Below are 23,606 nucleotides of genomic sequence, written 5' to 3'. Positions count from 1 at the left end.
AACAACCACATCCATATCTATAACCAAATTACTGTTATTGTCAGATATATTTTGTACACTGCTCTTTCTTTGTTAAATTTGTTTTATTAAATTTAACCATTTTGTCAAGCCATTGTGAAAAGGTTTGTGTAATTTGTAAAACTTGTCGTATATTTTGTTCCCTTCTACTCTCATCCCCACTCAATGAGAGACAGCAGGATCCCCACCACCACCCCCTTTACAGATAAAGGCACCGAAGCACAGAGAAGTGGGGGAGCTTGTCTGAGTTCACAGCGCTGGCAGATGACAGCCTTCTGACAAGCCACTCCTTGCTCCACCCTGCTGAGCCCCTGGGATTCCATTTCACTCTCTGCTCGGGGTATCCTCCTTGTTATAAATCTGCTCTGTTTACTATGGCTCATCTCCAAAAGAGGCCTCAGCCTGGCCAAGAGGAGCCTTCTCTTCTTCTTCGCAAGTAAGTTTTTCCTCTTCTCCTGTCTGGAAAAGGTGGCTCTGCAGCCAATTCAGTAAGCAATTCAGTGATTTAGGAACAAATATGTGGTACAGCTGAGTCTCTCCAGATGTTAAGCTAAATAAGGCACAACTGGAATTTTTGGGTCTGACGCATCTTTAGAACGAACTGGGAGGAGAAGGGGCCCCAAGAGCACTTGAGAAACAAATGACAATATTCTTCTCAAGAATGCCTACTATGCATCGGACACTTTAGAGCGAGCTGGGACTCAGGACGAATCGGTGGTAAATTATATGATTATATGATAACATCTTACAGTTTTCTTCCCTTCAATTCCCCTCCGGGTAGCAGGATTTTCCACCGCTGCCCTGTTGAACTCAGGAGTGGCTGTATGATTTGTGCTGACCAATGAAAAGCAGACAGAGGTGATACATGTCTCCCAGCTCCTGGTTTGCCATTTCTGTTTTCCATCTGCCACACAGGCTGGCAGTTTTCCAGATGGCGGCTGCCCTGAGCCCAAGAGTAGGGTAGAGAAGCCAAGCTTCAGCGAATCCACAACGGCCATGTGTGTGAGCAAGCACTTTTTCTCTGCTGCGAGGGAAGCCATTGATATTTTCTGACTGTTGTTACAGCAGCATGGTCTAGCCTCTTCTGACTGGTAAACTTGCATGAGATGCCATACCCAATAAGTGGTTGAGCCAGAATAGTTCTAACCCAGCATTGAATAGAATGCCTCCTAAGTGCATTACTCCTCACAATGACCCCATCACTTGTAAACAGTGCTTTTCCCAATGTGCAATCAAGAACATTTCAACTCACACAGCTCATAAGGAGCAGATACAGGACTTGAACTGAGATTGTCCTTAATTCATATCCCAATCGCATCATAATCGCTAATCCATGCTGTATCCTTATTTACTTCCTGAGATCACAGAGCTTGAGAAGTTGAAGAGTAGCATGAATTTGCCAACCACTGTCAGACTGTCAGGTGGCACTCATGCACTTATATAGTTAAAAGCATAATGTGAACTGACCCAATTTATGAACAATTACCTAATGAACATCCTGTGTGGACAAAGGAGGTGGACTTATTTGGAGCTTCCTTGACACTGCTCCATTCCTGCTTAACTCCTTTCTCAGTTCAGAACTTCTCAGCTACTGACCAGAGTTGCTGCCCTCTCTTTTATTAGTAGGCAGAGATATACTAGCTACCTTCCACTCCAAGGATGGAGTCAACAGCAGCATGGGGAAGAGAAAAAACAAAGACTTTGAAAGCAAACAGATCTGAGTTCAAGTTCTGACTTTGCCACTTTGAGACCTTGGGCAAGTTGCTTCCCTTCTGCATCTGTAAAATGGGATCAATAAGATATTGATGCCTACCTCTCTAGACAACTTGGGGGAGAAAATAGGATCTTTCTGACAAATGCTTTGGGCAGGGTGTGGCATATAATAAATACTTGATAAATGTTAGTTCCCTTAGGAATTTACCCAACACACATTGTGTAGAGCCTTCTGCTTTCCTGCCTGCTCTTGCCCTTTGCTCCTAATCTCCCCATTCCTCCCATGCTGAATCAAAAGGAGCCACTGGGTCCAGGATAAATGTGCTTCTTGATCTGATTTGTACCTGAACACACATCTTTGCCCTAAGAATGTGGTTTGGAAATGGAGATTGGGTGGCCTCAGTTGAGCTACCAGGTAGTTGTAGCCGTAAGAATGACCCCAAGTGAAACCAACAGATGAACCACCCAGCTGAGCCCAGCCCAAATTGCTACTCACAGAATCGTGAACAAGTAAAATGGTTGTTGTTCTAAACCAGTTTGGGGATAGTTTGTTATGCACAAAAGATAACTGATGCACAGAGTCTTTAACAGGCAGTTCTGTGGATGGCTCCCCATTCTCTAGGCATTATCCCCTGAATCACAGATGTGGGCTCCCTTGGCCACAGTTGCTTGGTCAAGAAGAATCCTGTCTGAGGCTTGAACAATCATATTCCCTCTCACATCATGGGAGTGCTCTAGATGGCTGGGCCAATACCTGTCCTTGCAGGGCTGCCCAGGTTCTGCTCTTCTCAAGGCCTGGTTCTACAGTTCCTCAGATCTGATGAACTTCCCTGGTATCTTTCAAGTCAATTCCATTTCTCCTTAAGATAGCTAGAGTTGGTTTCTGTTGTTTGTACTCCCAAAATTCGTAATAAATAAAAGTCCCCTTCAAAGAGTTTGACCTTCTATATGAGGAAAGGGTAGTTGTTCAAATGCTCCTTATGCATAGAACACCATGCTGGCCTCTATAGCGGAAGAAAAAGTGAAGGGAAAGCACCACCTGTACCCTCAGGGAGTCTCCAATGTAAGAGTCCACCTGCATCAGGTGTTTCCCAGTTGTCTGCCTGCTCTTTCCCTTGATTTGCAGACCTGGCAACTAAAGAGAGTTCTACCAAATCGGTGAGACTTTGAATTGTTTCTCATTAACTTGAATTTTAAGACCATGTATCATCCTTTCCTCTGCCTGGGAAACCCACAAGCCAACCTGATTCTTTACTATTTGCCTAAGGCCATTCAGACCCTTGAAAGATGAACTAAAAGCCACTTCTCCCTCTGAGTAGGCCAAAGTCCAAAAGGGATCTAATGCTTTTCCTTGTGACCTTTAAGAAGACTTACTTAATAAGTGGTGTTATTGTTTTACACCACTAAGTTTTAGGTGGCATGGTTATTTTGAGCAGAAAAGGAATTTATTAAAAGGTTGTGTCCCCTAAAACGCCAGGGCACTGTGAGGCTTAGAGGCTCTACCCAGAATCACATCACAGAACCTGCCGGGCCAAAACCACTGTGTCTGCTGCTGTGGATACCAGCACCCTGACCCCGGGCCCTGGTAGCTGCCACTGGGACCACTGTCCTCAGGAAACTGGATAGAGCTATTATTGCTGCCACCTGTCCCCAGAATTAGGTCACACATGGGCAAGATATTCTACAAAATAAATACCAGACACAAAGGCAAGGGCACTGAGCCAACAAAGCAGGAGGCCTGGAGCCAGGGCCCAGGAAGCCTCCAGTGTTGCTAGACATCAACCCTTTAGTAGCTCAATGGGGGGGTGGGGGGTTTAGCACAGGAATCCTGGGGCAGGAGACAGAGCATTTGGGCAACATATCTTGACTAACCATTACAGAGCATGTCAGTGTTTTAACAACTAGTAATATAATACCAGTGCATACATCTTTCCTTGACGAATTTAGTCACTGGTATGGAGACTAGCATTGCATACTTGGCTTAGATGAATCAAGAGCCACCCCCACCTTGGTAACCTGGGGCTATGGCTACTTTTTCAGGGCACATGGCCACTCAGTGAGCAAACAAAAGAATAAAATCAGGATCTGCCAGTAAGTAAGGAAGAAGGTGATGAGGGAAGGTGAATTAGCATGAATAATCAACAGTGTCTGTGATACACACCCCTCAATCCATGCCCCAATGCTAAGGTGGGGTGGGGGACACTGGACAGGGCATCTCAAGGTCCAAGTGATTAATTATCCATGCACCTAGCAACATAGCAAGGGTCACAGAGGGCCAAGGTCACTACTGTCCCAGTTACCTGCCTCAGGTGTTTCCCAGGATATGGAACTTTGCACGAAAAATAAAACTGACAAAGCCAGGGACACACAGGACAAGTTCATCACCTTACAGCAAGGCCAGTTAGTCCCTGATCTGCATGATATTACTTAAGAGGAGCTAGAAAGGGTCAGAGAGACCAAGTGTGGCCCAGGATCACACTGCTAATCCATTCACCCCTTTACTCCAGTTAGTCACACATTCCATGTCACTTAAGTTTTACAATCCTGTGACATGGCTACTGTTCTACAGGTGAAGATGTAATCATAATACACGTTAATAATACAGTAATAACAATAACAGCCTTCACCAAGTGTCTGTCATCTATCCAGCACAGTTCTCGCCACTTCATACGTATTAATCTAGTTAATCTTGACTACAGTCATAGGGAAGATACCACTATTATTCATTCCCACTTTACAGATGAGCCACAGAAAGTTAAGTAACTTGCCAAAGTTACACAGTTAAGTGGCAGGACCAGGGCGTCTCGGGGAGTCAGGCTCCAGTGCCTGTCATACACTGTACTGTGTAGTACCCATCCCACAGTGCCTGGCCTGGCTGCGTTCCAGCCCAAATCCATCCGCTGCAAAGCCAGCAGATCCCACCCAGGCCCCTCACTCCAGGTGAAATATCCCATTCCGCTGACAGACATCCCATTGAAGAGGGACAGACAGGGAGACGGAAAAGGTCACAGCTATGTTGTACCTGGGTTGAACTTCTGTTCAAGGGATTAATTTGGGGGTGCCCTGGAGAGTGTGATATCCTGGGTTACAAAGGCCTGTGACGGGGTGCCTGACGTCACTGTCCCCCAGCTTTCACAGCTACCGAACTGGGAATCTGGACCACACTGCGGTTAAGGTCCTGTCTAGGACTGGGCGAGTCCCAGGCACCCGGCAATCTCAATTCAACAGAAATAACTGAGATCAGGAATATCAAGGCAGCCATGAAACATGAAAGAAAATCAAATTAACCAAAAGCAGCTGCAGTATCCTTTCTCTCCTTTTTTTCCTTTGGTAATTTGTTTTCCAGGCTGCTCGTATATGAAAATCAGGCCTACGATTTCAGAATAAACTGAGAAAAAAAACAAGACATGAGAGAGGGTATTTCTTGTTAGTCTTTACAGATGTCCCCATACCATCAAAGTACTCCTGAACCCTCCCCCTCCAACAAAAATTTTTTTTAAAAAGGGCTGTGCCTGCATTTCCCCCTCCCCCCCCCTTAGAGGGAACGTTAACTTTCAAGTCCTCTTCATGTTGACACTTTCACTTCCTTCGCCTCAAGGTGAAGTGGCCACCAGGCTCGTGCAGGAGACTCTCCCCGAGGCGTTTCCTGACACTCAAGCCTCCAAGAGCCCTCGTAAGGAGCGTGTCCTCAAGATGATCGGACTGCTCTCTCCCGCGCTGCTGAGGTGAGTGAGCCCTCCAACAAATTCTCTGTACCACGCTGCTCATAAAAATACGGACTGTGCTCTAGCTCATGATTTCTGAAGAAGTAAATTGCTTCTGGCCACTGCCACTTCACGGGGTAATGAGCTAACCATCTCCTCCGCCACGGCAGCCTCTGCTTGAGGTTTTCTGGTCAGACGGCCGCTCTCTGCTGAGGCCACAGGTTACCCAGCAGCAGACAGGCAGACGTCCAAGGAGGAGGCTCCGGCCCCACTGAGAAGATGCTCTCCCTTCCTGAGGGCCAACAACACTGCCTTTCCGTAGGAACTCACACACCTCCCTATGTTTTCCTACCTCCATACTTTCTTTCACTTACAAACACCAGGAATTTTCTAGAATAAAAGGCATCTATAGGCCCTGTAGGTATTTTTAAATTTTAGATGTTTTCTTTTTAATGAGCTCCTCTGGAAATACATCTGCTCATAGGTGATACTAATGAAATTAGCTGTTTGTCTGGAAGAAGCCAGCTTTTTCTCAGCACGATGCTGGGTTCTGAAGGTGATGCAGAAGGGTCTACATCATACTTGCTATCCTCAAAATTATACTCTAATTGGGAGACAAGAGCAGCATTCATTCATTCATACATACATTCAGTGCACAATTATTGAGTGCCTACTGTACACTGGGTATTTGAGAAACCATACAAGTGGTTTCCAAGCTCTGAGCTCTGGGCCCAGGGCAGAGATCGAGGAATGGAGTTATGGCAAAGGGTCACAAATCCATAAATACCACAAGTATTGCCTGCAACTTTTCATTCGCTTCTTATTTATGCTTTCATTTGACAAATATTTACTGAGTGTTTATAAACATGCCTGGTGGGATAATGTCTCAGTCGTGTCTGTATTTTCCCAAAGCATTTGGATGCAGCCGTGATTGATTAAATATGGGGATATTTAAAAGTTTTACTGTTCGTAATGCCCTTTTGTCATTGAGCATTTTCTCAGTCAGTGGATGCAGAAGTTCATTATCATCTTGGAACTGCCCAAAAAGATTTAACATTTTAAAAAACGTGCTCTTGTCCTGGCTGGTGCAGCTCAGTAGGTTGGGCGTCGTTTCTGTGCACTGAGGGGTTGTCGGCTCGATTCTTGGTCAGGGCACATGCCCAGGCTGTGGCTCCATCCTCAGTGGCGGTGTGCAGCAGGCAGCCCATCGATGTTTCCCTCTCACACTGATGTTTCTCTCTCTCTCTCTCTCTTCCTCTCCCTTCCTCTCTCTCTAGAAATCAATTTAAATACTTTTTAAAAAGAAAAAGAAAAAAATTCACTCTCATACTGAAAAATGTGGAGATGTCTATAAGAAAAGGCTGATGCAGGGTCCATGACAACAGCAGAAGGGGTGGGGAATTGTAGGCGAGCAGCCAAGAAGCCCACAGGTGGAAAAACACCGGAGGAGAAGCACCAATACTGTAGTTAACCAACCTTAGCTATGATGTGAGAAGGCTGTTACTCTAATTAAAGCACATCAATTATTTGTCATAAAATAATGTAATGACAAAAGAGATTATTTTATATAATTATTACATATTATATATGATAAACAATAAATAGACCCAGAACATCCAAATATTAGCCTTACCGAACAACCCTGGTTATTTGGCTTCATTTCTATAGTGCAGGTTTTGCAAAAGCAAAATATACTGTAATCTTCTGTGTTCATGGTTCTTCCTCTTTTCCGAGTGCTTTATACATCATTTGATTGAACATCACCAGAACTATGAGTGTGGACAGGACAGGAATCATTATCCCCATTTCACAGATAAAGTTGGTGTGCTTGAGAATAGACAATGGCCCAACTGGCATGGCTCAGTGGTTGAGCATCGACCTATAAACCAGGGGATCACAGTTCAATTCCCGGTCAGGACACATGCCCAGGTTGCAGGCTTGATCCCCAGTGGGAGGGCATGCAGGAGGCAGCCAATCAATCATTCTCTCTCATTGATGTTTCTATCTCTCTCTCTCCCTCTTCCTTCCTCTCTGAAATTAAGAAATATATATATATATTTTTAAAAGGATAGGCAATGAATTATACAGATACTAAATGGCCAAGTGTTAACTGGGGAAAATGGATTATGAATAACTGTAAAATGATCCTGGGACATATAATCTGGGCAACTTGGGAAAGAGGAAGTCAGCTAGAACGCCATTCTTCTACTGGCCATCATTTGAATTCTAACTAAGAATACCATGCTCACTTGAAATGCCAATCTTTTAAAATCAAAGTACAGACATGTTAAGAGGACCTAGGAAAAAAAGCAACAAAAAATACTTACGATGACTGGAAAGTAAAATTTTAGGAAAGAAAGTCCAAGAAGTAGAATGAAGCATACAGGGCAACTTAAGGGCCACTGAGTGAGGTTTGAGTTGGCTGAATGGGATTCCCCCAACCAGTAATTTCTGTTAACTGTACTTTCATGGAAGAGTAATTCATGTGGCCTAAAAAATCCTGAAGCTCAAACTACATTGGATCTCATTTCAGATAATGCATATTTAAGTGAAAGGCAGTACTGTCAAAAGAACAGGCTTGGCTTTGATTTTTGCCTTTAGCATTCATTAGCCATAAGACAACTACTTAATAGTTAATTCCTCTGAACTTTGATTTATTCCATCTCGAAACTAAGAATGATAATATTTTCCTCGCACCATTGTTTCAAGGATTGGAGACGTTGTATGCAAAGTACCCGCTAAGGTGCCCAGGACATAGCAGAAACTCAAGCGGGGGGGAGCTGGCATGTTGGGGGTGGGGTGGGAGGCGTTAAGTTAATATGTGTTCTCATGGCCTGAGCACTAGGCTTTGAGTCAAAAGACCTGGGTTTGGGTCCTGACTCTTCCCCTTGTAACCCTAGGATAAGACATTTGTTGAAGGTATTTAGGTTTATTCATCCTGAATCTCTTCACATGGAAAACTGAATATAATTCTTCTAATTTTTAGTTTGAAGCTCAAATGAAATGGTGGTGCGTTAAATAGCTCTGAAATATAAATGTCAAATAGAATATCACTGCTACTAAGTCTTTGAACACTAATCACCTAGGTTAAAACAGACGGTCTCTGTATGTGTATAAAAGTGCCACTGTCATAGGAATACAGGGTAAAGTTCTGTTCATATTTTTCAGGAGTCCTAATAACAATGACAACAACAAAAAAGCCCTCAAATTATGAGAAATTTTTAGTTACAAAAAGGGGCAATTTCTCAATTTTAAGGATGAGGAAACATTCGAAAAGGCTCACGCAGGTCATGATGAACTGTCCTTCCTTGGGGTGACATCAGTAAGGACAAATGGCCATCTGTTCCAAGTAGTTTATCACAGAATCAGAGCCTTAATGCTCAGGGGGACCAGAGGTAGTTTAGCCCACCCCCTTGTTTGACACAAGGGGAAACTGAGGCCCAGAGAAGTGAAGTTACTTAATCACAAGGACACCGCTGCAGGGGGCCTGAGTGGCCTGCCTGCCACCTGCCCTGGCCTCGCTTCTGCTCAGTGTTTTCCATGACCGCACTGTTACTTCTGCTGAAATGCACACCCCACTGGCCTCGAAATCCCTGCATCTGGCCAGTGGGAAGGACGGCAGAGCGAATCCAAAGCTGTCTGCTAAGCTAGGGGATAACGTCCCCCGAGAAGGTTCCAGCAGAAGGCCGGAGGGCGGGAGGGGCTGGAAGCCGACTTCTTGATGGTCCTCCCGTCCTTATGCATTGATGATATCATCTCAGAAACATTTAAACAACATGGATGGAACTAAATGTCTTGCCAGGTGGTAGCCTGTGATATATACAGACAGCCCCTGACTCACAAAGGAAGACTACAGAGGGCCATACATACAAGCAGCTGCTGCGTCTGCCCGGCCCCCACCACCTTGCAGCTGCCATGGCTGTGTGAAAAAATTAAAAGAGAAAGAAAGGGGGTAGAAAAAAACTTGGACCACTGGCAGATTCGGCACATTCAGAGGCAGAGGAAAGGAAGAAGCTGTGGAGACAGGAGCAGCATAAGGGAATGGACTCTGCGGATACATTTCAGCCCCAGGTGATCTGGAGCAGCCTCTGCTCTCTTTGTCCTAAAAATCTCCCTGGGCAGTGACTGTCCCCTCCCATCCTTGCTGCCAGAAATGTTATCAATGTAGCACTTTGCCTCAAAGCCTTTTTTTTTTTTTTAAAGAAAGGCAGGGAATAAAATAAAAAATTATTTACTATTAGAAATCATTTAATAATAATTAATAATAAGTGTACCTGCCTCGTGGGGTTGTTGTGAAGATAAAGCGAATCAATGAATAAAAAGTCCTTAGCACTGGGCCCAGGATGTGATATAATACTATTAGCTCTGTTTATAACTACAATTATTCCTATTTCACAGATGAGAGAACTCAGGCCACAGAAGCTACTCGACCTAAGCCACATAACTTAGAGTTCGAACCAGGATTCAAACTGAGATCTGTCTCCAAATCCTAGCATCTTGACTACTGTGCTATAAACAGTCATATGCTTGGCATTGGGGTGGAAAGGGGATGAAAGTGGAGGAATATTAGGGCAACCATTCACACATTAGCAAGAATTAATTCAAGCAGATTCTTTTCCTACTGAGGATCACCTGTGTTCCGCTGCATTCAGCAAATGAGAATTTTGACTAGTGAGGAGGGCCTAAAGGTTATTTGGGAATAAGAGCAGGGAAGACCTAGCCCCTGCTCCTATAGGCTTCCTATTGAGCCGTGGTCGGCAAACTGCGGCTCGCGAGCCACATGCGGCTCTTTGGCCCCTTGAGTGTGGCTCTTCCACAAAATACCACAGCCTGGGCGAGTCTATTTTGAAGAAGTGGTGTTAGAAGAAGTTTAAGTTTAAAAAATTTGGCTCTCAAAAGAAATTTCAATCGTTGTACTGTTGATATTTGGCTCCGTTGACTCATGAGTTTGCCGACCACTGCTATTGAGTAGGAAGCTTGGAGACAATGATACCCAAGGGTGGAAGATGTAGGAAAAAAGGCAGTTTGGAGGGAATCAAAGATGAACTCTGACCCATGTGAAAGTTTATCTAGGTCTGACCCTACACCCACAGCTCCAGATAACTTATTGGTAGACTACGAGATAGCTTAAATCAGGGGTCCTCAAACTTTTTAAACAGGGGGCCAGTTCACTGTCCCTCAGACCATTGGAGGGCCGGACTATAGTTTAAAAAAAAAACTATGAACAAATTCCTATGCACACTGCACATATCTTATTTTGAAGTAAAAAAACAAAACGGCAAAAACACCCGCATGTGGCCCGCGGGCCGTAGTTTGAGGACGCCTGGCTTAAATAAACTTCTCTGGGCTGGTTGGCAACATCCCTCTTCCACTTCCATTTGTAATGCATTTCTTTGGGGAAATGTGCGTTGAGTTTCAAACAAATGACTTGTAATTTAATACCATGAATGCATACTTTGTGCCTCCATGGACTGGGCCCTGTGCTAGGGTGCTGGGGCTACCAAAGTAAATATATGGCAAAGTCCCTGCCCTTGAGCAGCCAGAGGCCCTTGGGGGAGAGATGTTCGAGAGACAGTGTGCTGAGTGTAAGAGGAGAGGTGTGTGTGAAGCGCCTTGGAGCACAGGGGAAGGGGACCGGGAAACTGCTTTCAAACAACTTTTGGAATCCAACCCCTGTGCAAGTTGGGAACCGCTCGCGCTGAGTTAGCAGCTCCGGGAAGACCGCACTTAGCACTTAGCACTGAATGAACTCATTCTTCCACAGCACCGCCGCCTGCTTTTTTCCTGGCACGGGGTGGTATCGATGCCTATGCTTTTCTCTAAGAGGTGAAAGAGAGAGGTGATTGCATGGGCTCTGAACTCAACACCGCTCTGATCTGAATCAGACTGTCATTTACTAGCAAGATGACCTTTTCTTGACCTCTCTCAGTCTCTGTCTCTTTATCTCTAAAATGGGGCCAGTGAAAATACCTTCTTTATAGAGTTCCTGGGAGGACTCATGAGCTAATGCGTGCAAAGTCCAGTGCCCCAAATGGAGAAAACGCCTCACTCGAACCTGGCTGTAGCTGGGAATCCCTGAGGTAGAACTCCATGAGGCAGAGCTGCATCTCTGAAAGACAGTTGTAAGTGGCACACAGATGAGCATTTTAAAATTCTAATAGTGTATATTTATTCCCACGTGTCAGGGAGGAAAATATATATAGCATGTCAAACCCTACATTGTCAAGATATTATTCCTTAGGATGAACTAAAAAAATTTCAAAAGTGACTTTACTTCGAGAACATTATTTAGTAAATAATAATCAGATGTTTACATCTTCTCCTCAAAAATAAAAGTAACAAGCTGACTGTGAGACGTAAGTGGAGACTAGAACAGCAGAGGTGTCACTTTAAATTTTTCTTTTCCTTTCTTTTTTTTTTTTTTTTTTTTTTTTTTTTGCACTGGGCCTGGCTTGAAATAGTCTTATTTTTCTTTGCTTTAAATCTATATGACAATAGATATTAATTTTAAAGCGGGGGAGAGGGGGAAATGGGGGGAAAACATGACAAATTAGGAAACGCAGCAAGTGATAGTTTCCCTTCCTGTGTTTTCTCACTGTCATGAAATTCAAAACTTTCATCTATGCCTCTGGATGAAGGCACCGTTTCCTAAAGCCCCAACTAAAGGGAGAGCGCAGCTGAGTAGCGGAAAAGAATGCCTTCTGCATGCCCGCGCTGTCTTGGCCCCGGTTTCAATCCTGGTGGAAAAAAGTCCCTGAAGCCAACGACAGCTGAGCTCCTCGCCTGGAATTCAGATGATCAGAGAAGGAAAATGACACCCTGAGCTTAGGTTCTGGGGGCACCCCAGCAGCTTGCGATGCACACAAAGGCCAGAGAGTGGACCTGCCACCTGTCCGCCTCCACCCCACACACGCGCTGGGGGACTCCGTTAGAGGGGAGTCGTGGGGAGCAGACACAGGAGGAGCAGGACAGGCCTGTGTCAGCACAAACCCTGGGTTTCCCCTAAGTTGCAGTACGGTCTCTGGGGCACCAGTCACCTTCACCCCTTCTTTGTGAAAAATGACCTCCAGGAAAGCCCCTCTGTCCAACACAGCAGTCAGCCTTTGAAGCCCCTGGAATGGTGATGCCTACATGGGAACTGGCTGCGGTCCGTACCCCATCTGGGCTCCTCCTGGGCCTGTGGTGTCACCCCCACTGACAGGCTCCCTAGAGCAGTGTGTTCAAGGCACTCAGGACCAGTGGCACTATTTGCTAGGGTTCTTGAAGTGCCCTTCAGCAGAGGTTTAGCTCCTACCAGCCCGTGGGCTCTCTACTCTCCTGGGGGCTGTCATCCCTGCGCATCCTCCTCCTTACCCCCCTACTCACCCTCCCCACCAGTCTAGTCACCGTCTTCACTCCTCTGCCATGGAAGAGGGAAGCAACTAACCACCTGGTGGGACCCACACTGGGAGAGGAAGTACAGTGGAAAGAGCCCTCATGAGCCAGGGGCAGGGACTTCCAGGTAAATCCCTGTATTTCAGCCTCAAGAATAGGATTGATTGGCAGGTACAATGCCGGATACCCAGGTCCATTGGAATGTCAGCTAAACAAGGATTAAAAATTTTAGTGTACGTCCCGTTGCAATCTTGAGGACATAGTTATACTAAAAACGTATTTTTGTTTGTCTGACACTCCAATTGAACTGGGCGGAGGACATCTATATTTTTATTTGCTGAATCCGACAACCCAGCTCAAGAACAGCTCCATGAGGCTGGCTTACTGCTCCTGTTTGAAAGGTGGGGCCATGAGGCTTAGAGAGATTAACCTTTTGCACTCGGATGTCGAGATTAAAATTACTCTTTGAATGTATCAATAATTTGAAATGTAAAAAAATCCAAATAAATAAGTTTGTATGAAAAGAAACTCCAGTTTTTTATTCTGCTGCCACGCTTTGTAAAATCTGGGGTATTTAAAAAATTAAATCCCGAGTAGAATAAAGGAATCGAGAAAAAAGCAAGCGAGTGCAAAGGGTTAAGCAACTTGCCTGAAGCCACAATGCTTGTGAGGGACAGAGCAGAGGTAAGATTTTTCAACCCAGAGCCACTGGTTTCCAGACCAACACTGGTTCCACGACACCACCCAGGGATCTAAGCCTTAAAGGAAAAGGACAAATGGGATGCTCCTGGAGGAAGCCGGGAGTTCTCTAAGGCAGTGGTCGGCAAACTCATTAGTCAACAGAGCCAAATGTCAACAGTACAACGACTGAAATTTCTTTTGAGAGCCGAAAACCGACTTCTGCGCATGGGCCATGAAGTTTCAATCGCACTGAACATGCGCGCCCGCACGTGGTATTTTGTGGAAGAGCCACACTCAAGGGGCCAAAGAGCTGCATGTGGTTCGCGAGCCGCGGTTTGCCGACCACTGCTCTAAGGAGTCTGGGGGGGGGGGGGGGGGATTCTTGGATGCCTTGTTCAAAATGTAGACAAGCACTCCATAAGTAGTTGGTTGTTGTCATTGAACTCTGCCCGGCGTGGTAGCTAAAAGACTGCTCCTTTCCTATAAACATTCTTTTAGAAAAGACTTGTTCCTCCCTCCCAGCTCCAGTGCCCCTTCGACACTATCCTTCAGCGCCTGGAGAGAGCCCTTCACAACCACGTGTATGGGCGGCGGAGGATGAAGTCACGGCACACAGCTCCAAGAGAAGCTTTGAGTCATGTTACATCCATTTAACACTCGGAGGAAACCCACAGGCCTGGAGGAGTTCGCTGGCCCGAGGAATAAGCCGGTCTCCTCCGGCTGGACAACCTTCAAAGCTCCGCGTGTGCAGCCTCGTCACCTTGCTTGAACCAGGCTGCCTCTCCAGAACTTGAAAATGTCTATCTGCCCTTCAGTCTACCTTGCCTTGGGGGAGCAGAGGAGGCGGGGATAGGACGAGGGGAGGGGTGTCCTGCTGCCACTGTTTCTCGCCCGAAGATGGGATCCATCAGTAGACGCAAAGTTGCCTTTCAGCGGGGCTTCCTTCTTCAGTGGGTGGAGCTCTAGGAACCTGCCCCCAGGAACCTGGATGGAGTACATGTAGCTCCAACATGCCCACAAACTTCCATATCCCCAGGGAAATTGCCGTGGCTCTGGGCATCGGGGAGCATCGTACATCCCAGCCTTTTCCTCCAGATCCTCCCTGCAGAAGCCAAGGAGGACTGAGAGCAGAGGGGGCTGAGGAGAATGGTGGCAGAAGAAAGTGTGGGCCTGACTCTGCCAACACCAGCAAAGCTGGCTGCCTTACCATCACTCCATAATCTGACGATCAAAGCAATAAATGCTCATGGTGGACAAGCTTGAAAATGCTGCAAAGTATAAAGAAACAATAAAAACTACCCATTATCCCATCCCACACAGATAGACCCTCTCCTAAAATTGTGATGTGTTTCCTAAGGATCTCTGTCCATAAAGATAATTGCCCTCATACTTCATATGTGACTTGATATTCCACCTTTTTTTTAACTTAAGAAATCTTAAACACTTGTCTCGCATCATTAAAAACTCTCCAAACAATCTCTCTGACTTGGATGAATCCATAAGGGATGCATTGAAAATGGCCACCATTTATTTAATTATTCTCCTCTTCCTTAACCTTTAGAGTTTCCAAGGTTTTCCCTGATAGGATGGCATAGCAATATCTTTTTCACATACATTTGTATCAGGCCCTTGGCCCCTGTTCCCTTGTGTCTAGAATCTATATATATAAAAGCCTAAGCAACCATCGCAACTGAATGGACGACCGAACAGGCTGCATGGGGCGACCAGGTCAGCAGGGGGATTGGTGAGGGGTGACCAAACAACCGAACAGCAGGCTGCGTGGGGCAACCAGGCCAGCAAGGGGGTTAGTGAGGGGCAACCAGGCCAGCAGGGGTTCATTTAGGGGTGATCAGGCAGGCAGGCAGGTGAGCAGTTAGGAGCCAGTGGTCCCGGATTGTGAGAGGGATGTCCAACTGTCGGTTTAGGCCCGATCCTGGAGTGGGTGCAGGCTGGGCTGAGGGGATTCCCCGCCCCCGTGCACAAATTTTGTGCACCAGGCCTCTAGTCTAATATAATATGGTATCTGACGTGACCCAAGATATGTGTCCTATCATGCTTCCTGCGTCACCAGCTCTACAGAGAGCAGTGTGTCTTCCAGGGGCCCCACCAGGTAAACGAGCTGGAGAATCACTGGGGTGGCTTATAGGACATGGTCAAATGGAGGGCGTTATTACTCAGCAGGAAGTCCAGCCCCCCTTAGACTCAGGCCATGGTTTACAAAGAAAGGGGGAGGGAGAGAGAGAGAATAGGAATAAACCCCCAGAAACAATTTTCAGAGAAACCACCACACAATATCATTCCGCTGGGAACATGACGATAAAAGTCCTCAGAACTATGTGCCGCTTGGTATTTTTACAGAACCATTGCTTGCTGATTTAGTTAATGATAATGTTGGGTTCCAAATTTCCTCTAAAAGGGAGTCTTAAGTGTCCTCAACTTGGACGGGGCTGGCTTAAAAATAAATAAGTTATATAAGTTCAAATTTTGGCGGATCGGGTTTTGGAAGCCAAGGCTCTGATGTAGGATTACAGGGCCCGCCTCCCATCTTGTGGCAGGGCCGGCCTCACGTGCAGCCAGCAGTGGGGAGTGAGCTGTCCCTAAAGCCCAGCTTCTCATCTGAGCGCCAACACCCACCCAGAACGCACGCACACACGCCATGGCGCCCAGAACACACTCCAAGTGCTTAGGAGACAATGAAGAGAAGCAAAAATTAAGCACAACTGCCGCTGGATAATGACAGACTTCTTTTTCTTTACTCTTTTCCAACGTTAGAGAAAAACTTAAAGGTGTTATCTGAGAGCTGCCTTCTTACGCGGGAGAGCTGGCCGCATTTTGGTGGGAAGTAAGGTGGTTAGTATGCACTGCCCTTCCAAAGCTTTTAGGGCTCCCCCAGGAAGGGAGAAGTCAGGTTCCCCAGTTGCCAGTGTGGATGGAGCCCCACTTTGACTCCCGCTGTGGGAGCCACTGCAAGGGACAGAAGAAGCCCGATGCCCCGGAGGGGTCCAGAATCCTTCATGCATCCCTAGAGCAGCATCGCCGTGGGAAAGGTCACAAATGAGCCCATTCATTCAAGTATTTATGTAACATAACTATTAAGAGTTTAGGAGGTGGAAGGTGCTGAGAGCCTAAGGGTTGAAAGATAAAGTACAACAGGCCCTGTCTCCAAATTGCTCATCCTAGCTGAGGACAGTAGATGTCTTCACTAACAGGCAGAAACTGCTACATGACCATTACGAATGGCGATGCAGACCGGGGATCCGCATGGGCCAGGAATGCAACGGAAGGCACTCAGTTCTGGCCAGTCACTGGCTTCCTGGAACACAGGCCCCGTGTGGCTAGAGCGACCGATTTTCCAAAGAAAGGGGAATGGGGTTTTTCTGTAAAATATCCTGATCGTTTTTTGAAAGTTGGCTGAATTTTTTTAACACTGTGTAAACGCAACTGAACATGCTTATAGGCTGGATCAGGACAAGCCACCAGTGTGAATCTCGGATGCAGGCTAAAACTGTTAATATGGATGATACCTACCCTTAGGGGGGAAAAAAGCACTTTACACAAGCGATATGTTTCCTATGATCACATTTTTGTTACAAAACCATGCATTTACACATAGAAAAAAGATGGAAGATAACGCATCAAAATGTTAACAGAAAATATCCCAGATGGCAGGATTATAAATTATTTTTTTTCTTTTGTTTAATCTTTGGACGGGAGTGGGGGGTGGGAGGGGAGGAATGAGGTTTGGGCAGTTTTTCTAACAGATTTAAGGCTAGTTAGTGGCAGGGCCGGAAGTGGCTGATCCCCGGATCCATCTGACCAGGTCTCACAGCCTAGGATGCTTTGCTCCCTGTTACAGGGTGGTGTGGGGACTGTCCATGAGCTCTGAAGTGCCCTAGAGAATATTAAGGACACTGAAACGTCCCAGAGTTGTCCAAATGTAATTTTAGCTTTCTAGAAAATAGAGTAATAGATACTAATCTTTCTATAAATGCTGGGCTCTTTTTTAGATAGTTAATGTTGTTTGGGGGAGGATGCAATTTTTTTTTTTTTTTTCAGGAGGGGTTTGTATTTTTAAAGCAGTTTCCTTTTGCAAGGTGACGGGCTTCCTAAGATATTTTTCACCCTCTGCCTGTGTCAAATGGCAAACCCAGTGGAAGCCTTCTGGAAAGCAGAGGCAGGGAACGGCAGGGAAATGGTCTCTCCCCTCAACTACGCTGTCTGGGTAATTCATTTTCCTCATTGCTGTAAAGGAAACCGTAAGAGCAGTGTGCCTCCTCCAGACCGCTGAAACTGGAATTATGAGGTTGGATGGAGGAGGCCAGGAAAAATATTTCTTGGAGTGCTTGATGCTTTTGAGGCCTTTTACTAGTAACCTGCAATACTAATTACCCAGCCCTCCTATCTGAATAAGACATTTGTATCATGATTCATGGCTGTGAACGCCAGTGTCAATAAATAGGCTGTTCAAGTTCAATTCCGTTGCATCTCAAAACTGGATTCTTTGGATCCTCCTAGGCAAATCCAACCTACTTGTAATCCAAGCAAGTGTTGGGTATAGAGAAAGGAGCATGGCCTATGAGGCATTTGGGGAGGAAAGGAGTCGGGGAGTTGTCCACCTACGTACAGAAAATAGAATCATTTTTTGCTGCTCCCTTTAAAAAAAAAAAAAAAAGGGAATATCAATGTATAATCAGCCCTGCTTCCACCATTTATTGGCTGTGTGACCTTTAGCAAGTTACTTAATCTTCCTGTGCCTCAGGTTTCTCATCTGTAAAATGGGGATAATAACAGTACCTACCTCACAGGGGTTTTAAGAGGTTGCAATGAGTGAATATTTGTAAAATGATTATTAGAACAGTGCTGGTACATGGTGAGTGCAAATACTCGTGGAGAAGTAGCCATGTTTATTCAAATCAAGTAGAGTAATCTGAAGAGTGAAGGTGGCTGACAACTATGCCCTGTGGATCTGCTGCTTTCTTTCCTGAGAGGGAGCCTGAGTGGGACTCACTGAGGTCACGGCTGAGCAGCCCTTCAAAAAACAGACCAAGAGAGGATGGCGGGGATGCCCTGGTCCCGGCCACTTGCTTTCACAGACCTGCTAATGTGCACTAAGTTGGCCGACTTCAAAATCTGTCACTCTCATGCTCCCTAAAAAAGAAATTTGAAAACCATTCCTCCGCCCACATACTTAATTTACCTAAACTTTAATTTAGCACTTCAAATTCATATGAAATGATTGCAAAGGATTTCCTATCTATTATAGAAATTGTTTAAACTAGCAATCCAACTGTTTTTGGAAAAGAAAAACAGTAGGATTGCTACTTTAAACAAATCTTGGGGCCTAATTACTCCAGCAATACCCTAACAATTTGCCACCCACTATCACCCATTTAAAAACACGCAAACAAGCATTTCTTTCACACTCAGAAATATTGTTTCCTCTGGCCATTAGGCTCTAACTGTTAAAAAAAAACATCTTCCACATTTAAGTATCATAAGTTATTATTAATACAAAATTGTCCAAAATATCATCAATATATTTTAATGTTTGATATCTATACTAATAAAAGGGTAATATGCTAATTAGACCAGGTCAACTGGCCATCTTCCAGACGTCCGACTTCCTTCTGGACAAAGCCATGGTGGTGGGGGCCGAGGCAGAGGCAGTTAGGGGCAAAATTAGGCTGACAGGGGAGAGCAGTTAGGGGCGAGATCAGGCTGGCAGGGGGTTAGGGGCGACCAGGCCTGCAAGGGAGGGCCATTGGGGGCAAGGCAGGCAGGCAGATGAGTGGTTAGGAGCCAGTGGTCCTGGATTGTGAGAGGGATGTCTGCGCAGAGATTGGGCCTAAACCGGCAGTCAGGCATTCCCCGAGGGGTCCCAGATTGTAGAGGGTGCAGGCCGGGCTGAAGGACACCCCCCCCCCATGCACGAATTTCATGCACCGGGCCTCTAGTATAATTATATTTAAAGTAATTTTAATGCATCTCAGTGAGTAGAGTGAGGATATTTTTCTGCCACTAGTTTTTATGTTCAAGAAAGACTATTATTACTTACTATTAGAAAGTGACAGGGCTTAGAATCATTTTTATTCCTGTTTTTCTTTTCATGGATATGACCACTAAGAACTTTTATTCACATAAACATGGAGATGGGAAGAGATGGAGTTTTCCTACAACCCTGACATTCAGTTCTTTGAACTCCTCCTGAATTGCATGTGCAAAAACACAATATAATTCTTAAACATCTATCACTTTGATTAGGTCCTCCAATTTTGTTGATAGTAAATAATTGGAAACCATCTAACTTGAGAAAGGATTGGTGATTCAGTCATTAATGGCTCACTGTGTGAAGTAAACCAAAAGGGCCAAGACTTATAAGTTACTATTATTTTACCTGTTATCATTTCACTCAGAAGCACTTTGTTACATTTGTCTTAGTAGGAGTTGAGCAAATAAGAATATTTTTGTCCATCTTTTAGAACAGAACTCCTTTAAAGCTTTTATCTTGTTGAATGCCTTAAATAATTTTTTTTCAAAATCTTGGAGTTTCAGATCTGACTTATTCAACTGATGAAAATTGTTTCATCATATGATCTAACTGTCAAACCAATCAGCCAAGTTAAATGCATTTCTTGTTATTAAAAGTGTGACTTTATTTTTCAACTTAAGTTAGTGTCTTGGTATTCATTTTGGAGAATATTATAAAAACCACTGAGAAATAAATTATGAAATACGTAATATAAAATAGATTACTAAAAAGCAGCCAAATTTACAATGATGTAGATCTTGTACAATTAATTTTACAGTCAGTGTAAAATAGAATAATAATGCTGTTTCTCATTACTTGATTTGCAATAAAAATGTCATACTATTTTGCTAAAATTAGTTATTTGTGGAGCCAGAAATATGATAGAAGGCATGATATGCTTTCCTTTAGCTGTATGAATGTATCTCACTCTGATGTGTGGCTTTGGGGATACTTTTTAAAAATAAAAAATAATTTCATTAGCCCTCCTGCTCAAACTTTTCTATTTAATAGGAAAACAATATGTATTTGTATGCTACTAAAACTAATCAGGCCAGCATGTATCACATAACTAAGTATTTATTCATAAGAGGTAGGGAATGTATGATTTTATAAAATTAGTGCTAAGTACCTCATGGAATAGCACACGCAATATTTGAAAAACACAACTAAAATTTCTCTTTGAAGGTTTTAATCCAATGTATCACAAAAACCTTAGTAGTCCTAGAAAATATTCATTATATCTATTAAAAGTTAACATTATTAATTAGCCTGGATGGTTCAACTGCTGTCAGGCATTTTCTTTTACAGATGTCTAGGGACCCGGTGCACAACATTCGTGCACTGGGGGGTGGGGGAGGCTCCTCAGCCTGGCCTGCAGCCTCTTGCAGTCTGGGACCCCTCAGGGGATGTCCGACTGCTGGCTTAGGCCCACTCCCCATCGGCTCCTGCCACCGCCGCTGCACTAGTCAACTGTGAGCCCGGCTTCTGGCTGAGCGGCACTCCCCCTGTGGGAGCGCACTGACCACCAGGGGGAAGCTCCTGCATTGAGCATCTGTCCCCTGATGGTCAGTGCATGTCATAGCCACCGGTCGGTCCCCCGTTTGGTCGATTTACATATTAGGTAGGGTTTTATTATATAGGATGACAAATCCTAGGAATGAGGAATCAGACTTTTATTAAACCCACAAACCCCCCAACACACACACACACACACACACACCCCACAGGTGTTGCCAATAATAATCAAATTCAATCACAGAAAAAAGAATTATAGGATGCCCATCTACCAGATAATTAGAGCCAATATTTAATGAGCACTTACAATGTGCCAGTCGCTGCTCAAAGTTATTGACATACACTAGCACTTATTTGGTCCTTACAGCAATTTTGCAAGGTGGGTCTGATTAACATGCCCATGACCAGATGAGGAAATGTATCCTCAGAGGCCACAGAGCTGGCAGTTGGGGGAGGCAGTATGCAAACCAGGGTACTGGCCCCAGAGCTCAGGTTTAACTATCACACATTATCTCACTGGCAGATGAGTCCGTTTCTTATGACTTCATCTGATAATATACACTATTATTCCATGTGAATACACGGCAGAGGGACTTTGCAGATGTGCTTAAGCTACACATCTTGAGATGGAGAGAATATCCTGGGTTATCCAGGTGGCTGCAATGTCATCACGAAGGGCCTTATAAGGGAAGGAGGAGACAGGAGAGGGGGATTCAGAGAGGGAGATGCGACGATAGAATCAGAGGTCAGAGGGATGCGATGGCTGGCTTTGAAAATGGAGGAAGGGGCCATGAGCCAAGGAATGCAGGCAGCCTCTAACTGGAAACGGCAAGAAAAGAGATTCTCCCCTAGAGCATTCCTGACAACATTTTTATTTTGGCTGCATAAGACCCATGTCGGACTTCTGACCTCCCAAACTGTAAAATAATAAATCTTGGTTTTTTTTCTTTTTTTAAAAATATATTTTATTGATATTTTACAGAGAGGAAGGGAGAGGGATAGAAAGCTAGAAACATTGATGAAAGAGAAACATCGACCAGCTGCCTCCTGCACATCCCCCACTGGGGACATGCCTGCAACCAATGTACATGCCCTTGACCGGAATCGAACCTGGGACCCTTCAGTTCGCAGACTGACGCTCTATCTAATGAGCCAAACCGGTTTCGGCAATTTTGTTGTTTTTAAGCCACTAAGTTTGTGGCAAGTTATGACAGCAACAACAGGAAACTAATATCATCATCAAAGCACTAATAAAAGGCATCCATCAGAGGAGAGCGTGAGCATTCACACACCATGTCATAGAAGCTAATCATAGCAACATGCTTGCTGCCCAAATAAAGGAAATACATTTGAGCAGCTAAGAAGCAAGAAATAGATTCTTGCTTCCGTACTGAAAATGAAGGTACCTCTTATCTCAGTTTTGGAATAAAGAAAGGTTAGCCATGGAGATTCTTTCTCATTTTTACTTTTGTAGCATTGGTGGTTCTGCTTATAAAATTTCCCCTTTTTGGTCTTGGTGTCAATTTTTTTACTTGAAGACTCTTCAAAACTTTCCCTTCCTGAACATTTTCCACTGGGTTTGAGCCCTGACTCTGCCATTTAACTTGCTCCAGAGCATTGGCATTTGTGTATAATAAATCAGGTAACAACTACCCTGAGTTCGAGGTAGGCAGCTTCTCTGCTCTCACACAACTGCTGTTTCTGCAGCTCACACTCCACACAGCAGCCAGAGGCAGCTTTTTATTCCAGAAATCTGACCATGTCATCCTGTCCTCAAATTCCTTCCCTGGTCCCAATTACATCAGAATGAACCCCAGACCACTAAGCCTGATGTTCAGAGTGCCTTGTGTTCTGCCTGCCCCCCACCCATTGCCTCCCAACCTCACCTGCTCTCGCTCTCTCTCACACACTCTCCCCTGCTCCAGTCCTATCCAGCTGGTCATTGCTCCGAAACACGGCAGGTTCTTTCAATGTACCCTGCACATTTGCTTCCTTCACCCAGGGCAACATCCACCTTCTTTGCCATCAGACTAATTTTGCCCACTCCTCCCTAGCTCAGTGATATCGTCCCCGCATCACCTGCAAAGACACAGGTAATAGCCTTTCATAGACACATGGATGTGGGTCCAGGACATCCATCCTGGAGTGATCCTGGAGTATAGCTGGGTCAAGTAAGGGTACAGGCTTGGTTGTGCTGGAGTCTGCTCAACTCTTGGGAAAACAGCATGACGTGGGGTGGAAGCATCAGGAGAAGCCTTCCCAACTCTACCACTCATTGGCTGTCACACACACAAGTGGTCGGCATCCCAGGCCTCCTCTCCATCATTTGTAAAATGGAGGTCAGGATACAGGCTGGACGCCTGTCAGCCCTGCACCGACCTGGTCCGGATGTGCTCTACGCCCAACACAGCTAAGGAAGAATCACCCTTTGCACGGAAATTCGACTCATTTCAGGAACTGAATGCAATCGGGGGCTGGAGAGCCAGCTCAAGATGAGTCATTTGGCTCAAGAGATGATTATCAGTGGTCCTAGCAACACACCCCACTGCCAATAGCCATTTCATTTGATCTAC

General features: G+C 45.0%; 1 protein-coding gene across 1 annotated transcript in view; it reads left to right on the top strand.

The window, feature by feature from the left end:
- The first annotated feature begins 5,359 nt into the window (after positions 1-5,359).
- The window catches only part of RBPJ (recombination signal binding protein for immunoglobulin kappa J region), a 200,292-nt gene continuing 182,045 nt past the window's right edge, over positions 5,360-23,606 (top strand). The window contains exon 1 of the mRNA XM_079775076.1: positions 5,360-5,456. Within this exon, the coding sequence (XP_079631202.1) occupies positions 5,425-5,456 (32 nt within the window). The 5' untranslated portion in view covers positions 5,360-5,424. The remainder of the gene's footprint in view (positions 5,457-23,606) is intronic.

The sequence above is a fragment of the Cnephaeus nilssonii genome (assembly GCF_951640355.1).
Source record: "Cnephaeus nilssonii genome assembly, chromosome: 1".
Lineage (NCBI taxonomy): Eukaryota > Metazoa > Chordata > Mammalia > Chiroptera > Vespertilionidae > Cnephaeus > Cnephaeus nilssonii.
Note: the sequence above shows the minus strand (reverse complement) of the source record. Positions and strands in the feature narration are given on the sequence as shown.